Here is a 20833-nt window from a genome sequence, read left to right as displayed (position 1 = left end):
ACATTCTAAAAAATGTCCCCGCACATCCCTTCCTTCCCTGGTTGAGACTGGTCAGATGACAGAATCAAGAGGTGATGTGTTTTTAAATTAACAGAGCAATTAACAAAGAAACTTTGATCTTCAGAACTTATTCATGTGGTCAAGTCTACGTGTCTTCAATTATGGATAAGCAGTGATTTTAGTGACAAGCACTGCATATTCTATGCCTTTCCCTTCTCTGATTAAAGCTGAGTAGACAGCATTAAAGAATGAAAACAATCCTCCTATGGCAGGAACCTTTGCAAATTAAGTAACGGCTACATATTCATTAATCTGGTTAATATTTTCTAATATTCTCCAAGAGAAAGTGGTTCTCTCACCACTTACACAAACTATTGATACATCTTCAACAGCATTAAATGTGGATGTATTGAGAGATCACCTAAGAACTTAGTTTCTAAGTCATCACAAGGGCCTATGTTCCCTCTGCAAATGCCATCTCTGCCATCAACAATAAGTTTGAATGTTCAATTATGTACCTTCAAAAATACCATGAATCGCTTCCACAGGTTCTTTTTTTTTTTTTTTCCAGTTTTAGTGTAAAGCATATTATAAACGATTAGATTCAGAGAAAGCTTTACCAATATTATTCTGTAGAAGAATAGTTAAAATCTCTTCCTTTCCACACAGGGGGTTAAAGGTTCCACCAGTTTTGTTCACTACTCTTTCCAAAAATTATTAATACCACTCTACTACTCTCTCAGTCTATCCAGTTTTCAAATATATTTGATGCGCATTTAATGTTAAGACAGTAATTATGGAAACATCATCCATATTTCTTTGGGTGATAAGAAGTGTTTTCTGGTGTATGTAAGGAAATAACTGGTTTCGAGTGATGTCACATGAGAGGACATGTCTGCACTCACCCACAGTTTCCTGGTGCCTCCCTGCTGCCCTGTGGGAAGTTCAAGGTGAAGGTCTCCTCCACTAGAGTACATTTCTACAACCTGAGACAGAATGGTACACGACAGTTAAAATCATATTCTCGATGCAAGTGATTTGCTGTTATGTAGAAATGTTTGATGCCTTAATTGCATCTATCAGAAAAAATTTAAAAGATGTTTATAGATACAAAGGATGAGTATTGGTAGGATAAGTATGGTGTCACATCACCAGAGGCAGTGCCCATATGTATAAGCAATGGTGCAATATTTAATTAAACAGGTAACTTTGAAATATCAAACTCAGAAATAGTATAGCTGTTTCAGACTGGATTTTAGAAAATCTATCTGGAGGACATATATTTTTGTATTTTCCTAAGGAAACAGTTCCAGGAAAGGATCAAATTTTAGAAACACACATTTTGTATTTCTTATAGTAACACAAGTTCTTCTTTATTCACACATCTACAACAAGATCCAGTAGCAGATCTAATAACTACTGTAACTGTGACACGTGCTCAGTTGTTTAGTCGTGTCTGACTCTTTGTGACCACATGGACTGCAGCCTACCTGCCAGGCTCCTCTGTCCATGGTATTTTCCAGGCAAGAACACTGGAGTGGGTTGTCATTTCCTACTCCAGCGTATACTCCTGACCCAGGGATTGAACCCATGTCTCCTGCACTGGCAGGCAGATTGTTTACCATCAAGCTACCTGGGAAATCCTAATTATGACATAGTGAAGACCATATCATATTGATAGGCAACAGTATCAATGCAGGATGAAAATATCTGATGTCTTCTGGGAGCAAAATCACAGGTACTATTAATATCTCTGTGGCTTGTACCTACATCCATTTTTTTTTTTAAGCTAATAATCTCTTTAAATTTTTTTTTCTTTTTACAGTGTTGCATCGGTTTCTGCCACACAGCAATGCAAATCAGCCATAACTATACATATTTTTAAAAAACAGCTGTACTGAGGTATGATTAATGTACAATAACACTCTACATTTTGAAAGTGTATGACGAGATAGATTCTGACACGTACATGAAGATGGAATGAAGTTACCATCACAATTATTATATTAAATAAACCCTTTGCCTCCCAAAGCTTCCTCACACCCTCTGCAATCCACCTGCCACTCTCTGTCCTTTCCCATCCCCAGGCACCACTGAGCTGCTCTTGGCCACTCAAAGTTAGTCTGTGTTTTATAGCATTTTATATAAATGGGAGCATACAGTGTATACTCTTATGTCTGGTTGCTTTTATTCAGTGTAATTAACTTGAGATCCACTATATTGTTTTTTTACTAACAGTTCATTTCTTTTTTGATTTTATGGATATGCCACAATTTTAGATCCATTCACTTGCTGATGAACATCTGGGTTGTTTCCAGTTTTTTGATCATTACAGATAAAGCTATTATGAACACTACATTTTTGTGTGGACATCTGCTTTTCTTTCTCGTGGGTAAACAGCAAGGAACAGAAGAGTCATATGCCTCTTTGCCCATATAAAGAAAAGGAGACTTTTCTTTAAAGGAAAGTTATCCTACCTCTTAAAAATAAATATATTTAATTAAACACAAATCTGGGGTGAAGAATGAGAATGGGTGGAAAACCTCTATTTGTCTTTATCACAAACCAGGAGCACATAAAAAAGGACAAAGCAGGAGAAACAGCAATACTATAGTATACGCTTAGAGGCTTTTGTGTTTGGTGTGTGGTGTTGTTACGGTAATGAATTTACCCAAGACTAAGGAGCTATGATCTTGTCTGCATATTATTACTTGCCTTCCAATGTATTACTGTTCCCCTTCAGTACTGACTGTGCTAACAGCAACAGCACCTTAACTGATGGGGTGACTTATAGGACTTTTTCTGTAAAACCAGAAAATACCATGTGTTATTTCATTTAGAAATCTCCCAAGGTATTAAGGAAACAAGCCTAACAATGTTTGAAAACAAGTTTAAAAGGTTGAGTCCTGACAAGAGGGAAGGGAATATGGATATGGGGACAGATAAAGGCTAAATATTAAAATCAAAGGGAAGATAACATTAAAACTAGAACAACAGGCTCCTGATTTTCAGTCCACTGCTAGTTATTTTTAATTTAATAAAGTTTAGGGGAAAAAGGATGCCAGTGATACATACAAACAATAATTTATGTAAAAAAAAAAAAATCCCACGAGGAATGCTAACTTCAGCGTGCACAGAGAAAGGCCTGAGGAGACACTCCGAGATTACACGGAAGTTACCAGTGAGGAAGGGCTTCGGGCAGGAGCTGTGCTAACACAACAGTTATCAGTTACATGGGGTTATTTACATTTAAATCAATTGATATAAAGTAAAGCTGAAGGTTCAGGCCCTCAGCCACCCTAGCCACAAGTTCACGTGCTCACCAGCCCGTGTGGCTGGTGTACTGGACAGAGCAGACACAGAACTCTCCCACAGCACCAGAAAGTTCTGCTGGACAGTACTGGACTGGAAGGCAGCAAGTTCAAGGGGACTTCTGCCTCACACGTTAGAACTGTTAATAGTTTTTAGTGAGAACATACTTGTGTGTTAGTGTTATAAAAAGAACAAATGAGGTGTAATTTCTTGCTTTACAACACTTTCTTAAATTTGAGGACAAGTTCATGACACATAGGACTATCAGGTTAAGAATGTCTGCCACACAACCTTCCAGTTATAAAAGCAATTAAGTCATGGGAATGTGATAGACAGGACAGTGACTATAGTTAATAACAACACTAATAACCACACATTTGAAAGTTACTAAAAGAGCAGATCTTAAAATTTCTCAGCATAAGAAAAAAAAATTTTTGTAATTATGTGTGGTGATGTTGCTAATGAAACTTACTGTGGGGATCATTCTATGATATATACAGATACTGAATCACTATATTGTACACCTGAAATTAACACAATGTTATATGGCAATTACACCTCAAGTAAACAGTGTCCATCAGGAAGGGACTTGGATTTTTTTCTCTCAAAAACAAACAAAAAAAAAACTGCCTTCCGGGTACAATCTATTTGTTCTTTTTTTTTTTTTTTGACAGGACCCTGTGGAATGTGGGATCTTAGTTCCCAGACCAGGGATCAAACCAGTGCCCCTGCATTGGAAGCTGAGTCTCAACCACTGAACTGCCAGGGAGCTCTCAACCTATTGGTTCTGAGAGAGCAACCCCGGCTTTCCATTTGCTCTCCCGTGTGTTGATGAAAAGTGCAAAATAAATGGGGGGGAAAAAAGTGCACTGTGATAAATCCTGAACTGAAATGATACATGACTGGAAAACGACTAGACAAGCCAAAGAAAAAAATTCAATATTGAATTCAGAGATAGTTGTTCTCAATGGGAGTCTGATGACTCAAAAGGTTGAGGAGCAAAGACACAGACTGTAAGGCTACTTAAGTATTACAACTAGGCTGGCCAGCATCTGCTGAGTCTGTAACCTCCATCTTTCCCAGCAGAAAGCAAGACCCTCAGTCTGCCGTGGGGCAACCATGGAGGGGGTGCATCCCTGGGACTCTGTAACACTGCTGCTGCAGCTGTGTGTGGCAGCTCACACAGCAGGACCTGAGAGAACGAGAGGACGATTCTTATTTCTTGGACTCAAAAACAGTCAAGAAAAGAAAGCAGCAAGAATTTACGAGGTTTCTGTATAGTTTTGTGATAAAAGTTAGCTGAAACAGGGAAAGCACACCATTCCCCAAAGCAGCAAAAGGATGTAAATGAAGACTGATGACAGAGAGTAGCTCTCTCTCACCTGTAAAAGCAGGAGACAAGGCACTTTCCTCTTTCATGATGAAGATACTCAGCTATATATAACCAGGATTTGGGGGGACTGTTTTTATCAACAGCTATCCTCACCCAGTGGCAGCTGAGTTTGCAGCGAACGCTTTCTTGCTACCTCAGCATACAATTCCCAGGCATTTCACAAACCCAGATCTGAATATCTCATTGTATTTTTCCTCATTTCCTCTTCACCGTTTATGAGCCTTTCTACCAGGGAATGCTAGGTTGACAAAACCCACTTTCGTAGTCAAAGCTCAGTGGCTCACACAACACACAGTGTTTATCCTCCACCTGCCATTTTCAAGCTACTGCTCAGTTCTTCAGCGTTGGTCCTGAAGAACTCCATGGGCCCTGGGAGTGAACATTATTCTGGAAAGTATCCACATGTCCTTCCACACAGACAACACAGCCAGAAGCGACAACGGCAACAAACATCCACGGCTGGAAGTCACTGGGGACCTGGGTGGGGATCTGAGGAAATACCTGAAGGAGCGACACCAGCCACTCCTACCATGTTGGAGATAAGGGATGAGTGAGGAGGGGTTTCAAAGGTGGAAATAATGAATACTAAAAGACTGGGTAAGATAAGGAATTGGATTTTTCAAAATAAAAAAATGAGGTGGCTTTTAATCAATGGTTCTATATTATCCTTTCCTTGGATTTTAACTTCCAGACTGTCATCACCAAAAATTTAGTATTACTAGAAATAAATACAAATAGTGAATTTAAAATTTTAAACTGGGCCACAAAGAACTCAAGCAAGAAAAGTAGGGGCTTCATATAGATGAAAACTCTCCTTAAATTAAATGTAGAGGCACTTAATACTAACACCAGAGAACCCAGTCATTTTAAAAATGGTTCTAAAAATTCAATAACCAGACTGATATAACCTCAGGTTCAGACTACAAGCAGCATTAAAGGAATATCTTGCTTCAGTACTACATACTGGCATATATTTAAAAAGCCCATTTTAGGTATTCTAAAAACTGTAAAAGACTGAGATTTCACGCTAAGCATTAATTTCCACTGAAGTGAAACATGTTAAAAAATCACTGCCATAAACTCACCTGTAAAGGCTCACTGTGAGGATTGTGTATGTTTATTATAGGTGAGAAACTGCTATTCACAGGGACTCTGGCCCCAAGGAATGGCCTCAATCGGTATGGATTTGGAACTCCAACACCAAATACCTGTTTCCAAGTAGAAAAAAGAAAAGCAATCTGAGTAGCTTTTATAGTTTTAGATAACATTTTTATAGTTACAACTGATTGATTTACGGAAAACTGGTGAGTTTACTTATGGTGAAATCTTAATTCTTTTAAAAAGGAACACACATGTAGTTTCTGTACTTGTTCGACTATCAGTTGATTTGAGATACACATATATCTCAAGAATATATATATTCATATTTACATACATATCTCTAAATAACATACATTTGGAATGATTTCATAATATAAGAAATCAAAATGCTAGCATTCCTTCATGAAGTCATGGGAGAGACAAAAGAAGAAAAACAGAGTAATAAGATTTCCCTGTTTCAATCACCTGAAGATGGCTCTAGGGCCCAGACAATCTCTTAACGACCAAGCCCAGTACCAGTTCATTCCTACCTGGGAATGTGGGTTGACCAAACAGGGCGAGCCAGTCACTCAAATGACAAACATTTATTAAGTGCCTATGATGTGCTAGGCACAAGCATATACAGTTGTGAATAATTCAACAGTGAACAAGATGCATAATAAGCCTGTCCTTGTGAAACTTAAATTCTAGTATGAGGGGCAGGTAAGAATAAAAAAGTTTTTCAAAAAAATGGATAATGTGATATAAAGCAGCTAGCTGGAGTGAGGATGGGAAAATTCTTTAAGAGAAGGTGGCCAGGGGAGGTGACGTGAGCTGATGTCACCTGAAAGACGAGAAGAAGCAACGCTGACTCTTCAGCAAGGGGAAGGATAAAGGCAAAGGGCTGGAGGCAGGAAAAGGCCTGGCTTGTTGGAAGACAAAAAAAAAGATGAGAACCATGGTCAAATGGGATGAGATGGGAGAGCTAATGCGGGAGTCAGATCCTTAGAGCCTTGCTGGCTTTGGTCAGACGCATGCACTTTGCTCTAAGAGCAGTGTCAAAGCATAAAGATTTAATGAGGGGCTGACCGGGTGTGGCTTATGTTCGGTGAAGATCACCCTGGCTACAGCATGAACAGTGGGCTGTGGCAGGGCTGAGGAGGAGAGGGGAGATAGCCAGGAGGCTCCGCGTCACCCAGGGAAAGGCAGGGGCGGGCGGCCTGGGGGACAGCAGCGGCGCTGAGGAGCAGGTGAGACTAGGTGTGGGGAGGTGAAGGTGGAGGGCAGCGGGGCACCTGGAGGACAACCCGACACGACCTCAGGCTGCCCGTGGGCAGCTGGGGCTGCCTCTGGAGGGCACAGGACTTTCCAGTCTCATGGAGGTCTTTCCATTTACTCAGCAAGTATATGCCACGTGCTCTGCACAGCACGTCAAAGTCACTCATCCGTACTGGCTTCCAAAGTTTACCGAATGCCTACCAAATGACTATTAAAGACTCACTCATCATAAATAAGCATAAGATATGATATCTGACGAATATGAATGTTTACTCTGACAATGATTTCCAAAATACACAGATAATTTACAACATACATGAAGCATTCTGGGTAGCTGAGAAGGAACGTCCAAAAACAAGCATAGAAACTGTAAAGTAAGATATGAGCTAAGGATGGATTTGAGTTCCATGGGCAGTACAGCTCAGTGGTTAACAGGATGGTCTTTGTAGCTATAAAGACACAGAGTTGAATCCCTGCTCAACAACTTATCAGTAGCATAAGCGTAATTGTTTACCCTTTCTAAACTTCACCTTCCTCATCTAAAAAAACGAGGACAGTATCTGCAATGGAGGCAGAAGCGCACGTAAAGTGTGTAGAACAGTGCCAAATAAATGATTTCTTTGTAATCATGCTATATAAAAAATTCTGATTCAAAAAACACTAACTTTCTTTAATAATCCAAACAATGATTGTACATATAAAGTGTTAGTTGCTCAGTTGTCTCCAACTCTTTGAGACTCCAGGGACTGTAGCCCGACAGGCTCCTCTGCCCATGAGATTTCCCAGGCAAGAATACTAGAGTGGGTTGCCACTCCTTTCTCCAGGGGATCTTCCTGACCCAGGGATTGAACCTGGGTCTCCTGCATTGCAGGCAGTTTCTTTACCAATTGAGCCACCAGGGAAGATGAAAAATTTAAACAATATAATTACCAAAGAAAAACAGGTACCCACCTTTTAATACTGAAACTATTATCACTTCATAAATGTGCAAAAAGTAAAAATTTTTAAAAATCTAGAGGCACTGTGAAAATACTTTTAACTGTTCTTCTGCCAACCAATCTTACATTAACATTTTAGCTGTAGCTTTTAAAGATCATTTGTTCAGTCTGATTTGAATAGGGATATTCACAAATGCAGTTGTAAAGTATAAAAATGCTCTAACTCTAAACTCTTACGTTTTCCCTGATCATGAGTTTTTGAAAAGAGTTCCCAAGATGTTGTCATATGATAGAATGAAGATGGAAACTGTATTTTATAAATAATAAAGATTTCATTCTGATTCTTACCTGGTAAGTGAATACCCCATGATTAGATGTATTAATAAATAAAGTATTTTCTACATTTCCCACTACTCTTGCAAGAAAAACTACATCAAATGATGTATTTCCTCCTGGAAGAATTTTCTGAAAAAGAAAATAAGTTAAATTAGTTAAAAAAAAAAGTATCAGGTCATAGTGACTATAAGTAGACAGCTAAAATTCTCTAAAACATCTTAGAATCATTTCCATAAACTAGCTTTTTCCTCCCAAAGGTTTATATTTTAAATTAGCCAAACTATTTTGCAAAAAAAAAAAAAAAAAAAGATGTCTTCATATCGGCTTTCACATATCTTTGTCAATCACAATTCTAAAACCCGGTACAACAGATGGTTCCCTTGGATTCTGTTCATTCATTAACCACCAGGCTGGAATGAAATGCCTAATTACAGGCTCTTTCAACATCAGACGATCAAGGAGGAGATGAGCTGAAGCAGAGCTTTTTATAAGATGTTCTACTCTACTACCAAGCAGCCACTTGAACTAGTCTAATAAGTAAACAAGCCCAGCCTCAACCCTTTGACCTCTGTCACCCATTCACACAAGGCACAAAAAGTGCCAGCAACTTACATTATAAAAGAAAGGAGAGGGGAGGAGACCCCTCCTCTGACCTTGAGCAAACTGAGAATGTCACTGTGGTTTGCAAATTAAAATTTTATTACAGCAGAACAATAGGGCTGCTTCACGAAGTCTCTGAGACTGTGAACGAAGTTCTGTCTGCAGTGAAGCCTTAGAATGCATTTTAATATGCAAAGTCCTTAACTTCTCTCATTCTGCCTCTGTGGCTAGAACTCTAAATGCTCCCCAAATTATAGCTTAAAATCTATGGCACTGAGACTTCTGTTTTCAGCTTTGGATGTAGAAAGCTGGGAAGAGCATCTTTCCTGTATTATAAAAAACAAAAATCATCTTAAAAATGGTAACCTTAAAAAAAAAAAAAATGGTAACCTTTCTTGTGTATCAACCAGCCCCCAATTTAAGGAAAGACAAACACCTTCAAGAAGAGATGGGAACATAAGTAAGGCAGATAATGGGAAGAAGGTTAGGTTAGCATTCAAGACAGTAAAATGAATTCAGCTAAAATTTTTATGCATTGCTAAACATTGAGTGTGGGCTACACAATATGGTACATAGAAACTTTGGAGTTTGTAGATGCTAGATGGAGGTCACACTTGAGCCAAAAATCAGTAATAGGAAGATATATGGTAAACCCCTAAGCAGTTTGAAATGAAACAATACACTTCTAAATAACCCACCGGTTAAAGTAATAGTCACAAAGGAAATTTTAAAACATTCAAAGTCAACTGGAAAAGAAAACACAGCATATCAAAATTTGTGAGCTGAGCTAAAGGAAATACTTGGAGGGAAAATTATAGCATTACACGCTTATCTTGAAAAGAAATGTCTCAAATTAATAATCTATGTTTCCACCTTGAAAAACTAGAAAAAGAATAAATTAAACCCAAAGTAAGCAAAAGAAGACTCGAACAGACAAGAGCTGAAAATAATGGAATAGAAAATGGAAAAATCAGGAAAACCGAAAGCTGATGCTTCAAAAAGGTCTGCAAAACTGATCAAACTCCAGATAGAATGACCAAGAGTAAAAAGGAAGGTGAAGTTTTTACTTCACGATGTCATTTTACCCTAAGGGGAAAAGGCGCCTGGATACAAGAGTATAGGTTCTCTGATAGTTCCCAATATCCAATCAACTCTTTATCACCTAAAGACTTGAAAACTGGACACAAGGGAGGAAGGAGAGGGAGGGAGGAATTGAGAGTAGCAGTGAAACAGATACACTACCAGCCAGTGGGGATTTCCTGTATGATCCACGGTGCTCAAACCTGCTGCCCTGAGACAGCCCAGAGTGGGTGGCATGGGGTTGGAGGTGGGAGGGAGGTTCAGGAGAGAGGGGACATACGTATATCTGTGGCTGATTCAGGATGATATATGGCAGAAACCAACACAATATTGTAAACCAATTACCCTTCAACTAAAGAAAAAAAAAAGATGCCTCAAGAAACACAAAACAATTATTTCCTTTTTTTTTTCATTTTCTAAATAACAGGGAAAATCTACTTCCAAAAGACACTTAAGGATGTAACAAAACAGTGATGAAACAGAACAATAAACTCAGGTTCAGGAATGTAATATTCTTGTAAAAATTCATCAGATTTGCTGCAATTTATCTTTTTGTTCCCTTTGCTGCAAACTTTAAAATAAATTTAGTTTGACTAAAGAAAAAAGAAAACAGTAGGAAAAGGTAATGAAGGCAGCCCAACACGTGCTAACTTTGGTTTTAAATTATTTGCAGTGACGTTTTTCATCTTTGTACCACGTCAGTCCCTGACCACCTGCTCCCCTGGCGATCTCACCTAGGTCTGGGCTTCACATCTTTACCGGTGACTCCAACACTTCTTCTTCTTCATTTTTTTTTTTTTTTTTTCAGATTTCTTGATTTTATTTCAATTGGAAAAACCCAAACCAGAATGTGAAAGCAAACCAACAAATGAAAGCCTCTGAACAACCCTCCCTCCTTCAGTGAATGCTTCTCCTTTTCCTTTGAGAGTAGTGGCTGCGGCGGAAAGACGGGGTCACTGTTAAGCTACTTTTTTTTTAAATTGATTTTTTAATTGAAGCACAGTTGATTTACAATGTTGCCTACACTTCTGTTTTAAGCCTAGTCCTTTCCCTCACACACCAAACTTAAATACCAATTGCTTACTTGGCACCTCTACCTGGACATCTAGGAGATAACACCAAATCTAATCCATACAAAACTGAACTACTGGCTACACTCTTAAAACCTGCTCTCCTCTCAGCCTTTCCCATCTCAGCTGATGGCAACTCTGTCCTCCCAGCTGCTCAAGACAAAATCTCTGGAGTCACTCTTGATGCTTCTCTTCCTCTCAATCCCACCTCAGAAAATTCTGCTGCTGTCTTCAAAATACATCCCAAATCTTACAGCTTTCTTCATTTTTTCTCTCTGCTTAGAGCAATCTTGATATTCTAACAATAGGTTATTATAATAATAACCTAATAATAATCATCTAAATAATAATAATCTGAAACTAATAATAACACTGATATTCTGCAATAGCCAAGATAAGTAGCGTCCTTTACTCTCCCCTTGCCCTTCTTGAGTCTATTTCTGATAAACAGTGATCCTTATAAAACACTCCTCTGCTCAAAGCCTGTGAGAGCGCCCCGTGCCGTTCGGGATCAGCTTACAAGGCCCTTCACAGTGCGTCCCCTACCACAGTCCCTTTACTTCTCTCACCCCTGCTCACTCTGGCTAGCCACACTGTCCTCTCTGCACACCAGTCATGCTTTCATATCAGAGACTTCGCTGGCCGAGCCCTCTGTATGAAATGCCATCCATATATTCCACTGCCCTGCATGCATCTCCTTCAGTCTTCAATTGTCACCTTCTGAATGAAGCCTTCCCTGACCCTCCTATTTAAATCTGATGGTGTAAGACATTCCTCCCTCTTGTTCCCTTTAAAATAACATATTAGATATCCATCCACAGCAGAAGTGTCTCTGTCGGACTGGTGAGATCTGGTGCCATACACCTGGAGACCTGGGAGCCATCTTGCCCACCTGTGTATCTGGAAACAAGCGGACAGACTTCTGCACAGGCTGCGGAACCAATGAACCCACCCCATCCTGTCCAGTTGCAGCTAGGAAAGAACCTGCAGCGTGCTACCTGGGAAGATACCACTGGACAAGAGATAGCTTGCCAAGTCTACCTTTCCCAAGGAGGTATTCCAGCATGCCATGGAATTCAAAGAAAAAGAAAGAAAGAAAAAAAAAGAATCTGGTTGCAGGGGAGATAGTAAGAGGAATTTTCCTGGGTCAACTCCCCAACCCATGCTAAGGCAACACTGCATGAGACAGTGACCTCTCCTGGGTTGGGGGGAAGAGAGGAGAGCAGCCTGGTGGATTAATTCCTAGAAACATACAACCTACCAAGAGTGAATCAGGAAGAAACAAAAAATCTCAATAGACCAATAATAAGTAAGGAAATCAAATAAGTAATCAAAAACCTCCCAAACAGAAAACTCCAGGACCAGATGGCTTCTCTGGTGAATTCTATCAAATACTTAAAGAAGAACTGATGCCAGTCTTTCTCAAATTCTTCAAAAATTAAGAGAAGGGAACATTTCCAAACTCATTTTATGAGGCCAGCATTACCTTGATACCAAAGCCAGATCAGGACATTACAAGAAAACTATAAACAATATCCCTGATGAATATAGATGCAGAAATTCTCAAAAATTATTAGCAAAGTAAATCCAGCCACACAACAAAAAAGCACTTGATAAAATATATCTCTTCATGATAAAAACCTTCAACTGAGTACAGAAGAAGCATACCCTGATACAATGAAGACCACATACAAACACCCAGGGCTAACATCATACTCACTGATGAAAATTTGAAAGTTTTTCTTTAAGATCAGAAACAAGACAAGGGTGCCCACTCTTAGTCTTATTCATCCAGTACTGGAAGGCCTAAGTTAAAGCAATTAAGGCAAGACAATGAATAAAAGGTCTCAGAAGTGTAAAATAAGAGAAAAAGTTGTTATTTGCAGATGATACGATATTACATACAGAACATCCTGAAGACTCAACCAAAAAACTACAACTAACCAACAAATTATAGATACCAAGGGAACATTTCATGCAAAGATGGGCACAATAAAGGACAGAAATTGTATGGACCTAACAGAAGCAGAAGATATTAAGAAGAGGTGGCAAGAATACACAGAAGAATTGTACAAAAAAGATCTTCATGATCCAGATAATCACGATGGTGTGAACACTCACCTAGAGCCAGACATCCTGGAATGTGAAGTCAAGTGGGCCTTAGAAAGCATCACTAGGAACAAAGCTAGTGGAGGTGATGGAAGTCCAGTTGAGCTATTTCAGATCCTGAAAGACGATGCTGTGAAAGTGCTGCACTCAATATGCCAACAAATTTGGAAAACTCAGCAGTGGCCACAGGACTAGAAAAGGTTAGTTTTCATTCCAATCCCAAAGAAAGGCAATGCCAAAGAATGCTCAAACTACCACACAATTACACTCATCTCACACGCTAGTAAAGTAATGCTCAAAATTCTCCAAGCCAGGCTTCAGCAATACATCAACTGTGAACTTCCAGATGTTCAAGATGGTTTTAGAAAAGGCAGAGGAACCAGAGATCAAATTGCCAACATCTGATGGATCATCGATAAAGCAAGAGAGTTCCAGAAAAACATCTGTTTCTACTTTATTGACTATGCCAAAGCCTTTGACTGTGTGGATCACAATAAACTGTGGAAAATTCTGAAAGAGATGGACATATCAGACCACCTGACCTGCCTCTTGAGAAACCTGTATGCAGGTCAGAAAGCAACAGTTATAACTGGATGTGCAACAACAAACTGGTTTCAAATAGGAAAAGGAGTACGTCAAGGCTGTATATTGTCACCCTCCTTATTTAACTTATATGTAGAGTACATCATGAGAAATGCTGGGCTGGAGGAAGCACAAACTGGAATCAAGATTGCCAGGAGAAATATCAATAACCTCAGATATGCAGATGACACTACCCTTCTGGCAGAAAGTGAAGAGGAACTAAAAAGCCTCTTGATGAAAGTGAAAGAGGAGAGTGAAAAAGCTGGCTTAAAGCTCAACATTCAGAAAACTACGATCATGGCATCCGGTCCCATCACTTCATGGCAGATCGATGGGGAAACAGTGGAAACAGTGTCTGACTTTCTTTTTTTGGGCTCTAAAATCACTGCAGATGGTGATTGCAGCCATGAAATTAAAAGACGCTTACTCCTTGGAAGGAAAGTTGTGACCAACCTAGACAGCATATTAAAAAGCAGAGACATTACTTTGCCAACAAAGGTCCATCTAGTCAAGGCTATGTTTTTTCCAGTAGTCATGTATGGATGTGAGAGTTGGACTATAAAGAAAGCTGAGTGCCGAAGAGTTGATGCTTTTGAACTGTGGTTTTGAAGAGGACTCTTGAGAGTCCCTTGGATTGCAAGGAGATCCAACCAGTCCATTCTAAAGGAGATAAGTCCTGGGTGTTCATTGGAAGGACTGATGCTGAAGCTGAAACTCCAATACTTTGGCCACCTCATGTGAAGAGTTGACTCACTGGAAAAGACCCTGATGCCAGGAGGGATTGGGGCCAGGAGGAGAAGGGGACGACAGGGGATGAGATGACTGGATGGCATCACCGACTCAATGGACATGAGTTTGGGTAAACTCTGGGAGTTGGTGATGGAGAGGGAGGCCTGGAGTGCAGCAGTCCATGGGGTCGCAAAGAGTCGGACACGACTGAGTGACTGAAGTGAACTGAACACTCAAGAGCCTGTGCTCTGCAATGAGAAGCCATCTCAGTGACAGGCCTGTGTAACACAGCTAGAGAGTAGCCCCTACTTGCTGCTACTAGAGAAAGCCCATGTGCAGGAACAAAGATCCAGCACAGCCGAAAATAAAACAAAAATATGTGCAAACCATATAATGGATAAGAGGTTAATACCCACAATATATAAAGAACTTACACAACTCAGTAACAAAAAACCAATCAGATTTAAAAATGCATAGAGTAACTAAACTGCCATTTTTCCAAAGAAGACATCTAAATGGCCGACAAACACATGTAATGATGTTCAATATCACTGATTACCAGGGAAATGCAAATCAAAACCACAATGAGATATCAGTTCACAACTGTCATTAACAGAAAAATCTTGGTGAGGATGTGGATATAAGGCAGTCCTTTCATGCTGCTGGTAAGACTGTAAATTGTTTCAGCCACCATGGAAAACAGTTTAGAGATTCTAAAAAAAAAAAGTACAATCGCCATATAATCCAATAATCCCACTTGGGTATAAAGCCAAAGGAAATGAAAACAGGATACTGAAGAGATACATGCACTTTCACGTTTTACAGCATTATTCACAATAGTTAAGATATGGGAACAACTTAAGTGTCTGGCAACACATGAATGGATAAAGAAGTTGTGGTGTATATTCATATCCAATGGAATATTATTTAGCCATAACAAAAAAAAATTCTGCCATTTGTGATATGGAGGGCCATGAGGACATTATGCTAAGTGAGATAGATGGTGAAAAACAATCACTTCTATGTGGAATCTAAAAACACAGAACTTATAAAAGCAGAGAGCAGAATGGTGGTTACCAGACTCTGGGTGGTGGGGAAATTGGAGAGATGCTGTTTAAGGGGATGAATGCTGTTTGAGGGAAGATTTTCTACATTTTATAAAAAATGGCAACATATTCTATTCTACAATGTGCTTTTTTTACATATTAACATATTACTCCATATAAACAGATACAAATCTGATTCTTTTTATCATCTGTATAATAATATTTGCATATCACTGGCTCTACCATATTTTGTTCAATTCCCAATAACTTGCATGGATATCAGAATTTAACCTGAAATAGAATTAAAAATGTCCAGGTCTTTATATATAATTAAAGATTATCATTAATAGCCGTTAATGACTTTCAACCCATGAAAAGAGATTATTATATTACGCATACTAAAATAAATGAGTAAAAACTTCATTTTAGCCATGGGTTGAAGCAAAGTTATCCTAGTTAATCTTCAATTAACCCAAAAAGGTAATCAAACAAAAGGTTCTATATGACCAAGGAAAAATACTTCTTGTTTGCTTACTAATAAAGGATCCATTTCTACAATTCTTATCTTAGTCAAAATTTAACTATTACAGAGTATTAAAAATATCTGTATTCTTTGTAACAAGTCATATATTATGTATTTTAAGGCCAATATGCAGTCTAGCCATGAAGATGAATAGGTCTAAACTGCAGTTTTAATATTATGTAATTTTAATTACAATTAGACAATTATAGTTAATCAACATAATTATAACCACAAATAATTATTAGGAGTTATATATAGAAAAATATATTGTCACACAACCACATTCCTTTTATTACCCTTGTTCCTGACTTCCAGGTAAGATGCCTTATTTATATGTGGTTAAAAAAAAAAAAGGTTATGTAACACTTGGCCTTTTAAATAATGACTACTCTTTTTTGTGTTTCCTACTGGTTAGTTAATGCATGTATGATACTGGTTAACAATCAAAAACTTAAGTGAGTTACAGAAAATGTTTTATTCTCAAAGAAATATGATCTGACCAGGAATTCTAAAGATGACAAGACAACTAGACTTAGGATAATCTAAGAAAGGGCCTGCTCTCTTGGACATGAGAAACTCTTTTTATTTTTCCCCAAAGGCTCCAATGATAGGCATAAAATTAAGTGGAAGAGAAATAAGGTTCCCTCCTCTCAAGAGCTAGTTCCACCTTTCCACTTCTTGAGCTTCTGAAGTCAGTATCTTACTGTAGGGAATAAAGATGAAAATCAAGAAGAGTAAGAAAATAACAACCTAAGACAGCAGAGATTTTGGCTAGCTCCTTTCACGCTAAATCTAGAGTACCTAAACGTAAATTCTGATAGCTGTAAATCACTTTATTGTTTAATTCCATATCCTGACAGTGGAAAACACAGACTGGCTTTTAACTTGTTCTTTGACTACATACACATTGAGTTCATCTTTTGAAGAATTTTCAGGGAGACTATTCTGTTTGCATAAGATTCGCATGTTGAAACAAGTCCCTAGGAGAGCCAGTCCAGAAACGTCAAATTGGTGACCTTTAACTTGTTTTCTTTGGTCTACACTGTCTTTCAAAACTGACTTCATTTATCATTTGTAAATATCAGGAGATTTTCATATGCAAGTCCCTATTTCTGACTCTTCCTGGAAAATCATGACTGTGCATGAGCTTACATGCCCATGTGGCCACCACTGGCTAGAGTGGAGTGAGGGCTGGTCCCTCTGGATGGGCCACGTGCTCTGCCAGTCCCCTCTCAGTCCACTTGGTCAGCGCTGTCCACACGGCCCCTCTAAGACTCTATCTGTAACGCTGCTATCTATTTGCTCTGCTGTGTATTGTGACAGGAACATTAAAAATGTAAAAACCCTGGCCTTTAACAAGGATGAAGCTTGATGCTTAGAAACAACAAAACATTGCTTGAATTAGCAAATTAAGTTAACAAGATAAAAATAAAATTTGTAGTGTAGTTGTAAACTACTTTTAAACTGTTTTAATGTCACTTCACTATTTTACCTTTTTTTTTTTTATTAGTTGGAGGACTATTTTACCTTTAAACCCAACATGTCTCTACACTTTTGGAAATGCCTGAAAGCTGGATGATTCCATCTGTACCTAAGTGTGTCTCCATACACAGACTAACGTATATAAGCCACACCGTAGCTTCATAAGACACAAGTCCCTGGGGAAGCCAACAGTATACCTAGACCTTCACCTTGGTTCCTGTCACTAACTGCACGACAACAGGCAAAGCCAACTGGGGTTCAGCTCTTCATCGGCAGAACGAGGGTACGAGGCTGGCTGCATATACACACACGTCTCTCCTAGCACTGGGATTCAACTGTTGAGACCATCAGTCCATTTACAAAAGTAAACAAAGAACAACTCGGCACAATAAGCAAATTAAAACTTTATCATCAAAATATGCTGACTTATCCATTCCTTGTTTACAAGATAGTTTTCAATTTTAAAAATGTCGAAGATTATATGCCTTGTTTTTACACTAGAAGTTGCTACTTAATGACAACATGTGATGAAACAGGATTTTAGAAAGAAGAAATGCAAAAATTGAAATAACTGATGAAAATTTAGTTATATCTCTTCAAAGGAGTTAGGGAAAACCCTGGGAAGATGAAATTAGACTTCGTTAATTTACTTTCCTCTGATATTTGCTATTTAGGTAGTTATTTTGGAAGTCGACATATTAAAGCTTAATACATTCTCTCAAATTCAAAATTTATTAAGATCAATTTTTTGTCAAAGTTTTTTTTTATAGAAACAAGTTTGCATAGTATTTATAAAAATGATCTAAGTAAAATTTTACAGGATGTATGTGTAGATAGAATCCTAGACAGGCCCCCAAATTTCCTGCCCTCACTTTGTGACTGTGAATGAGGAGATATCATACCTGTGATTTGCATTATTTGATAAAAAGGATTCTGCAGATACAATGAGATTATTAGTCAGCTCACTCTAAGTTAATAAAATAAGGAGACTACCAGGTGATCTTGACCCAATGACATGCTGAAAGCAGAGTCTTCTCCACTGGTGGTAGAAGAGGAAGCCAAAGATTTCTGAAGCGTGAGCAAGATGTGACACACAAGTGCTAAACAGTGACGAGGAGAGTGGGTGCCTCAGGGAACTGGGAAAGGTCTCTGGCCAACAGCCAGTAATGAAACCTCTTTCCTACAAGCACAAGAAGTCCGACTTCTGCTGACAATGTAAATGAATCCGGAAGTGGATTTCCCCTGAGTCTCAAGTCAAGGACTCAGCCCAGCTGACATCTTAATTAAAACCTTACTAAACCTGGAGCAAAGAACCCACCGAAAGGTGACTTACAGAACCACACACTAAGAGTGGGGGTTTCTGGTGTCTTATTACTCAGAAAAAGAGAACCAACACAGTGCTGAGGATTTACCTACTATTAGGAAGGAAAAGAAAACCAACTGAAGACATGAATGCTACATTTTTCAGAGTGCTTAAGTTTCAAAGTTGATTTGTTAGGCTGTTTCATGTTAAGAAAACAATGTGTGCTGAAGAGGAGAAGTGGTAGTTTTCAGGAAATGGGGCAAACTGAAGTCCAGAATAAATATGAAACATTCAAATCAGATTTTAGTTACAATAAGATAAAATTACATTAAAAAGATTTAGCCATTTCACTTTCAATCTCAAGAAACATCAAATGTAATGGAGAAACTTACCCTATTTTGAAAAAATGATGCATGAAAATGTGATGTTGTAGCGGATATTGACACTAAAGTAATAGTTTCTTCAGAACTAGGATTATGTAAGTAAACTTTTTCCATTTTTGGCATTCCAACTGGTCTGTAAAAACAAAAAGAAAATGGTCACAAATATTGAAAGACAATTTACAGTGCTAGAGTTAATTTCTGGTTGTTAAAAAATTAATCATCAAAATTATTTAGACAAATACATACCCAAAGATACAGACTTACTTATTACACTGATTTATATCTAAAGTTACACATAAAACGCATTCATTAGCTATGCAGCAAATAAAATTTCTGAGTGCCAAGTGTATGTCCCACACTGAGTCAGGTACTGGGAGGTAAGGGGGCAAGTCCCCACTTGGATAAAGCTTACAGTCTAGGAGGAAGCAGGCAAGGAACCAAATGGTCAGATCCCTTTCTTCCTGCAACACTACCTGCCTCTCTAATTCTGAAATCTTCTCCTTCTCTCCCCAAATTCCACTGATAAATGCTCTTCAATTTAGAAGGTGAATTTTCATGGCAAAGGTATGTGATATATCTGCCCTATGAGTTAGGAGCTATTATCTTCATTCTACAGTCAAGGACACCAAGGCACAGAAAGCATAACAACATGCCTAAAGCCACACTTGGAACCTCATGTGAATCCAAGTCATCTGGCTCTGGTCCCTGCTCTAACAATAGAAAGCACACACTCAAGATCTGATGTCCATAGATTTATTTTCATGTTCTCCTTAGGATCCAACGTATAGTTTGTCTAAAAGTGAAACCTCCTCCGTATGCAGGCCTTTAAGTACTTCTGTTGCTACCATGTTTGCACAGGCTGTCTCACTCGACAGCTTAAGAGAATTCTATAATATAATGTAATGTAAATGTAAATGTAATATAAATTATTTTTTTCAGAGTGATCTCTACTTATTTGACACCTGTCTTACTTCCCCAACAAGATTATCAGTACTATAACAACAAAGGTTATATTATACACGCACTGTGTATTCCTCATATAGCCCAGCACAGAACCAGACATGTGGTGAAAGTGTGCGTGCCAGAGCCTGCCCACTCTGCCCCACTCTGTGACCTCAGGACTATGAAGGTCCCTGTCACCTGGCATGAGCCTAAACAAGTGACTCCCTATGTCTCCACCACTTGGGTCAGGCTGGCTCCACGTTCACGACCTCCACCCTTAACATCTCTGCTCTGCGTTTTCCTGCCTACCCTCTATGTGAAACAAAACCCTCATGTTCTAATTCAGTTACAACTTTTACAAGATCCTCTTACACAGTCATTTTGGCCTATGTTTTCTGAAATTTTATTTCATTTGTATAAACCTCAAATTATAAGTAGTTGACAGAGATACAATTGCTTTATATGTGGAATAGTGCATTCCTGAAGCTGGAAAAGTTAAACCAAGAATTAAAAATAAGCATAATGGAGTATACACAGAGACATATGGCAAGATACTAGCAAAATGAGATAATCATATAGAAAACCAGAGAAAATATTAGCAATAAACATAGGTAACAGATTGGCTAGGGAGACAAAAATCTGTTCAT

General features: G+C 38.6%; 1 protein-coding gene across 1 annotated transcript in view; it reads right to left on the bottom strand.

Moving 5' to 3' along the window:
- TMEM131 (transmembrane protein 131) overlaps positions 1-20833 on the bottom strand; it is a 179560-nt gene that overhangs the window by 57485 nt on the left and 101242 nt on the right. Inside the window, exons 5-8 of the mRNA XM_065929757.1 lie at positions 19254-19377; positions 8350-8466; positions 5791-5913; positions 906-986 (exon numbers count right to left, since the gene is read on the bottom strand). Of these exons, the coding sequence (XP_065785829.1) occupies positions 906-986; positions 5791-5913; positions 8350-8466; positions 19254-19377 (445 nt within the window). The remainder of the gene's footprint in view (positions 1-905; positions 987-5790; positions 5914-8349; positions 8467-19253; positions 19378-20833) is intronic.

This window comes from Muntiacus reevesi, chromosome 3 (assembly GCF_963930625.1).
Source record: "Muntiacus reevesi chromosome 3, mMunRee1.1, whole genome shotgun sequence".
NCBI classification, from domain to species: domain Eukaryota; kingdom Metazoa; phylum Chordata; class Mammalia; order Artiodactyla; family Cervidae; genus Muntiacus; species Muntiacus reevesi.
Note: the sequence above shows the minus strand (reverse complement) of the source record. Positions and strands in the feature narration are given on the sequence as shown.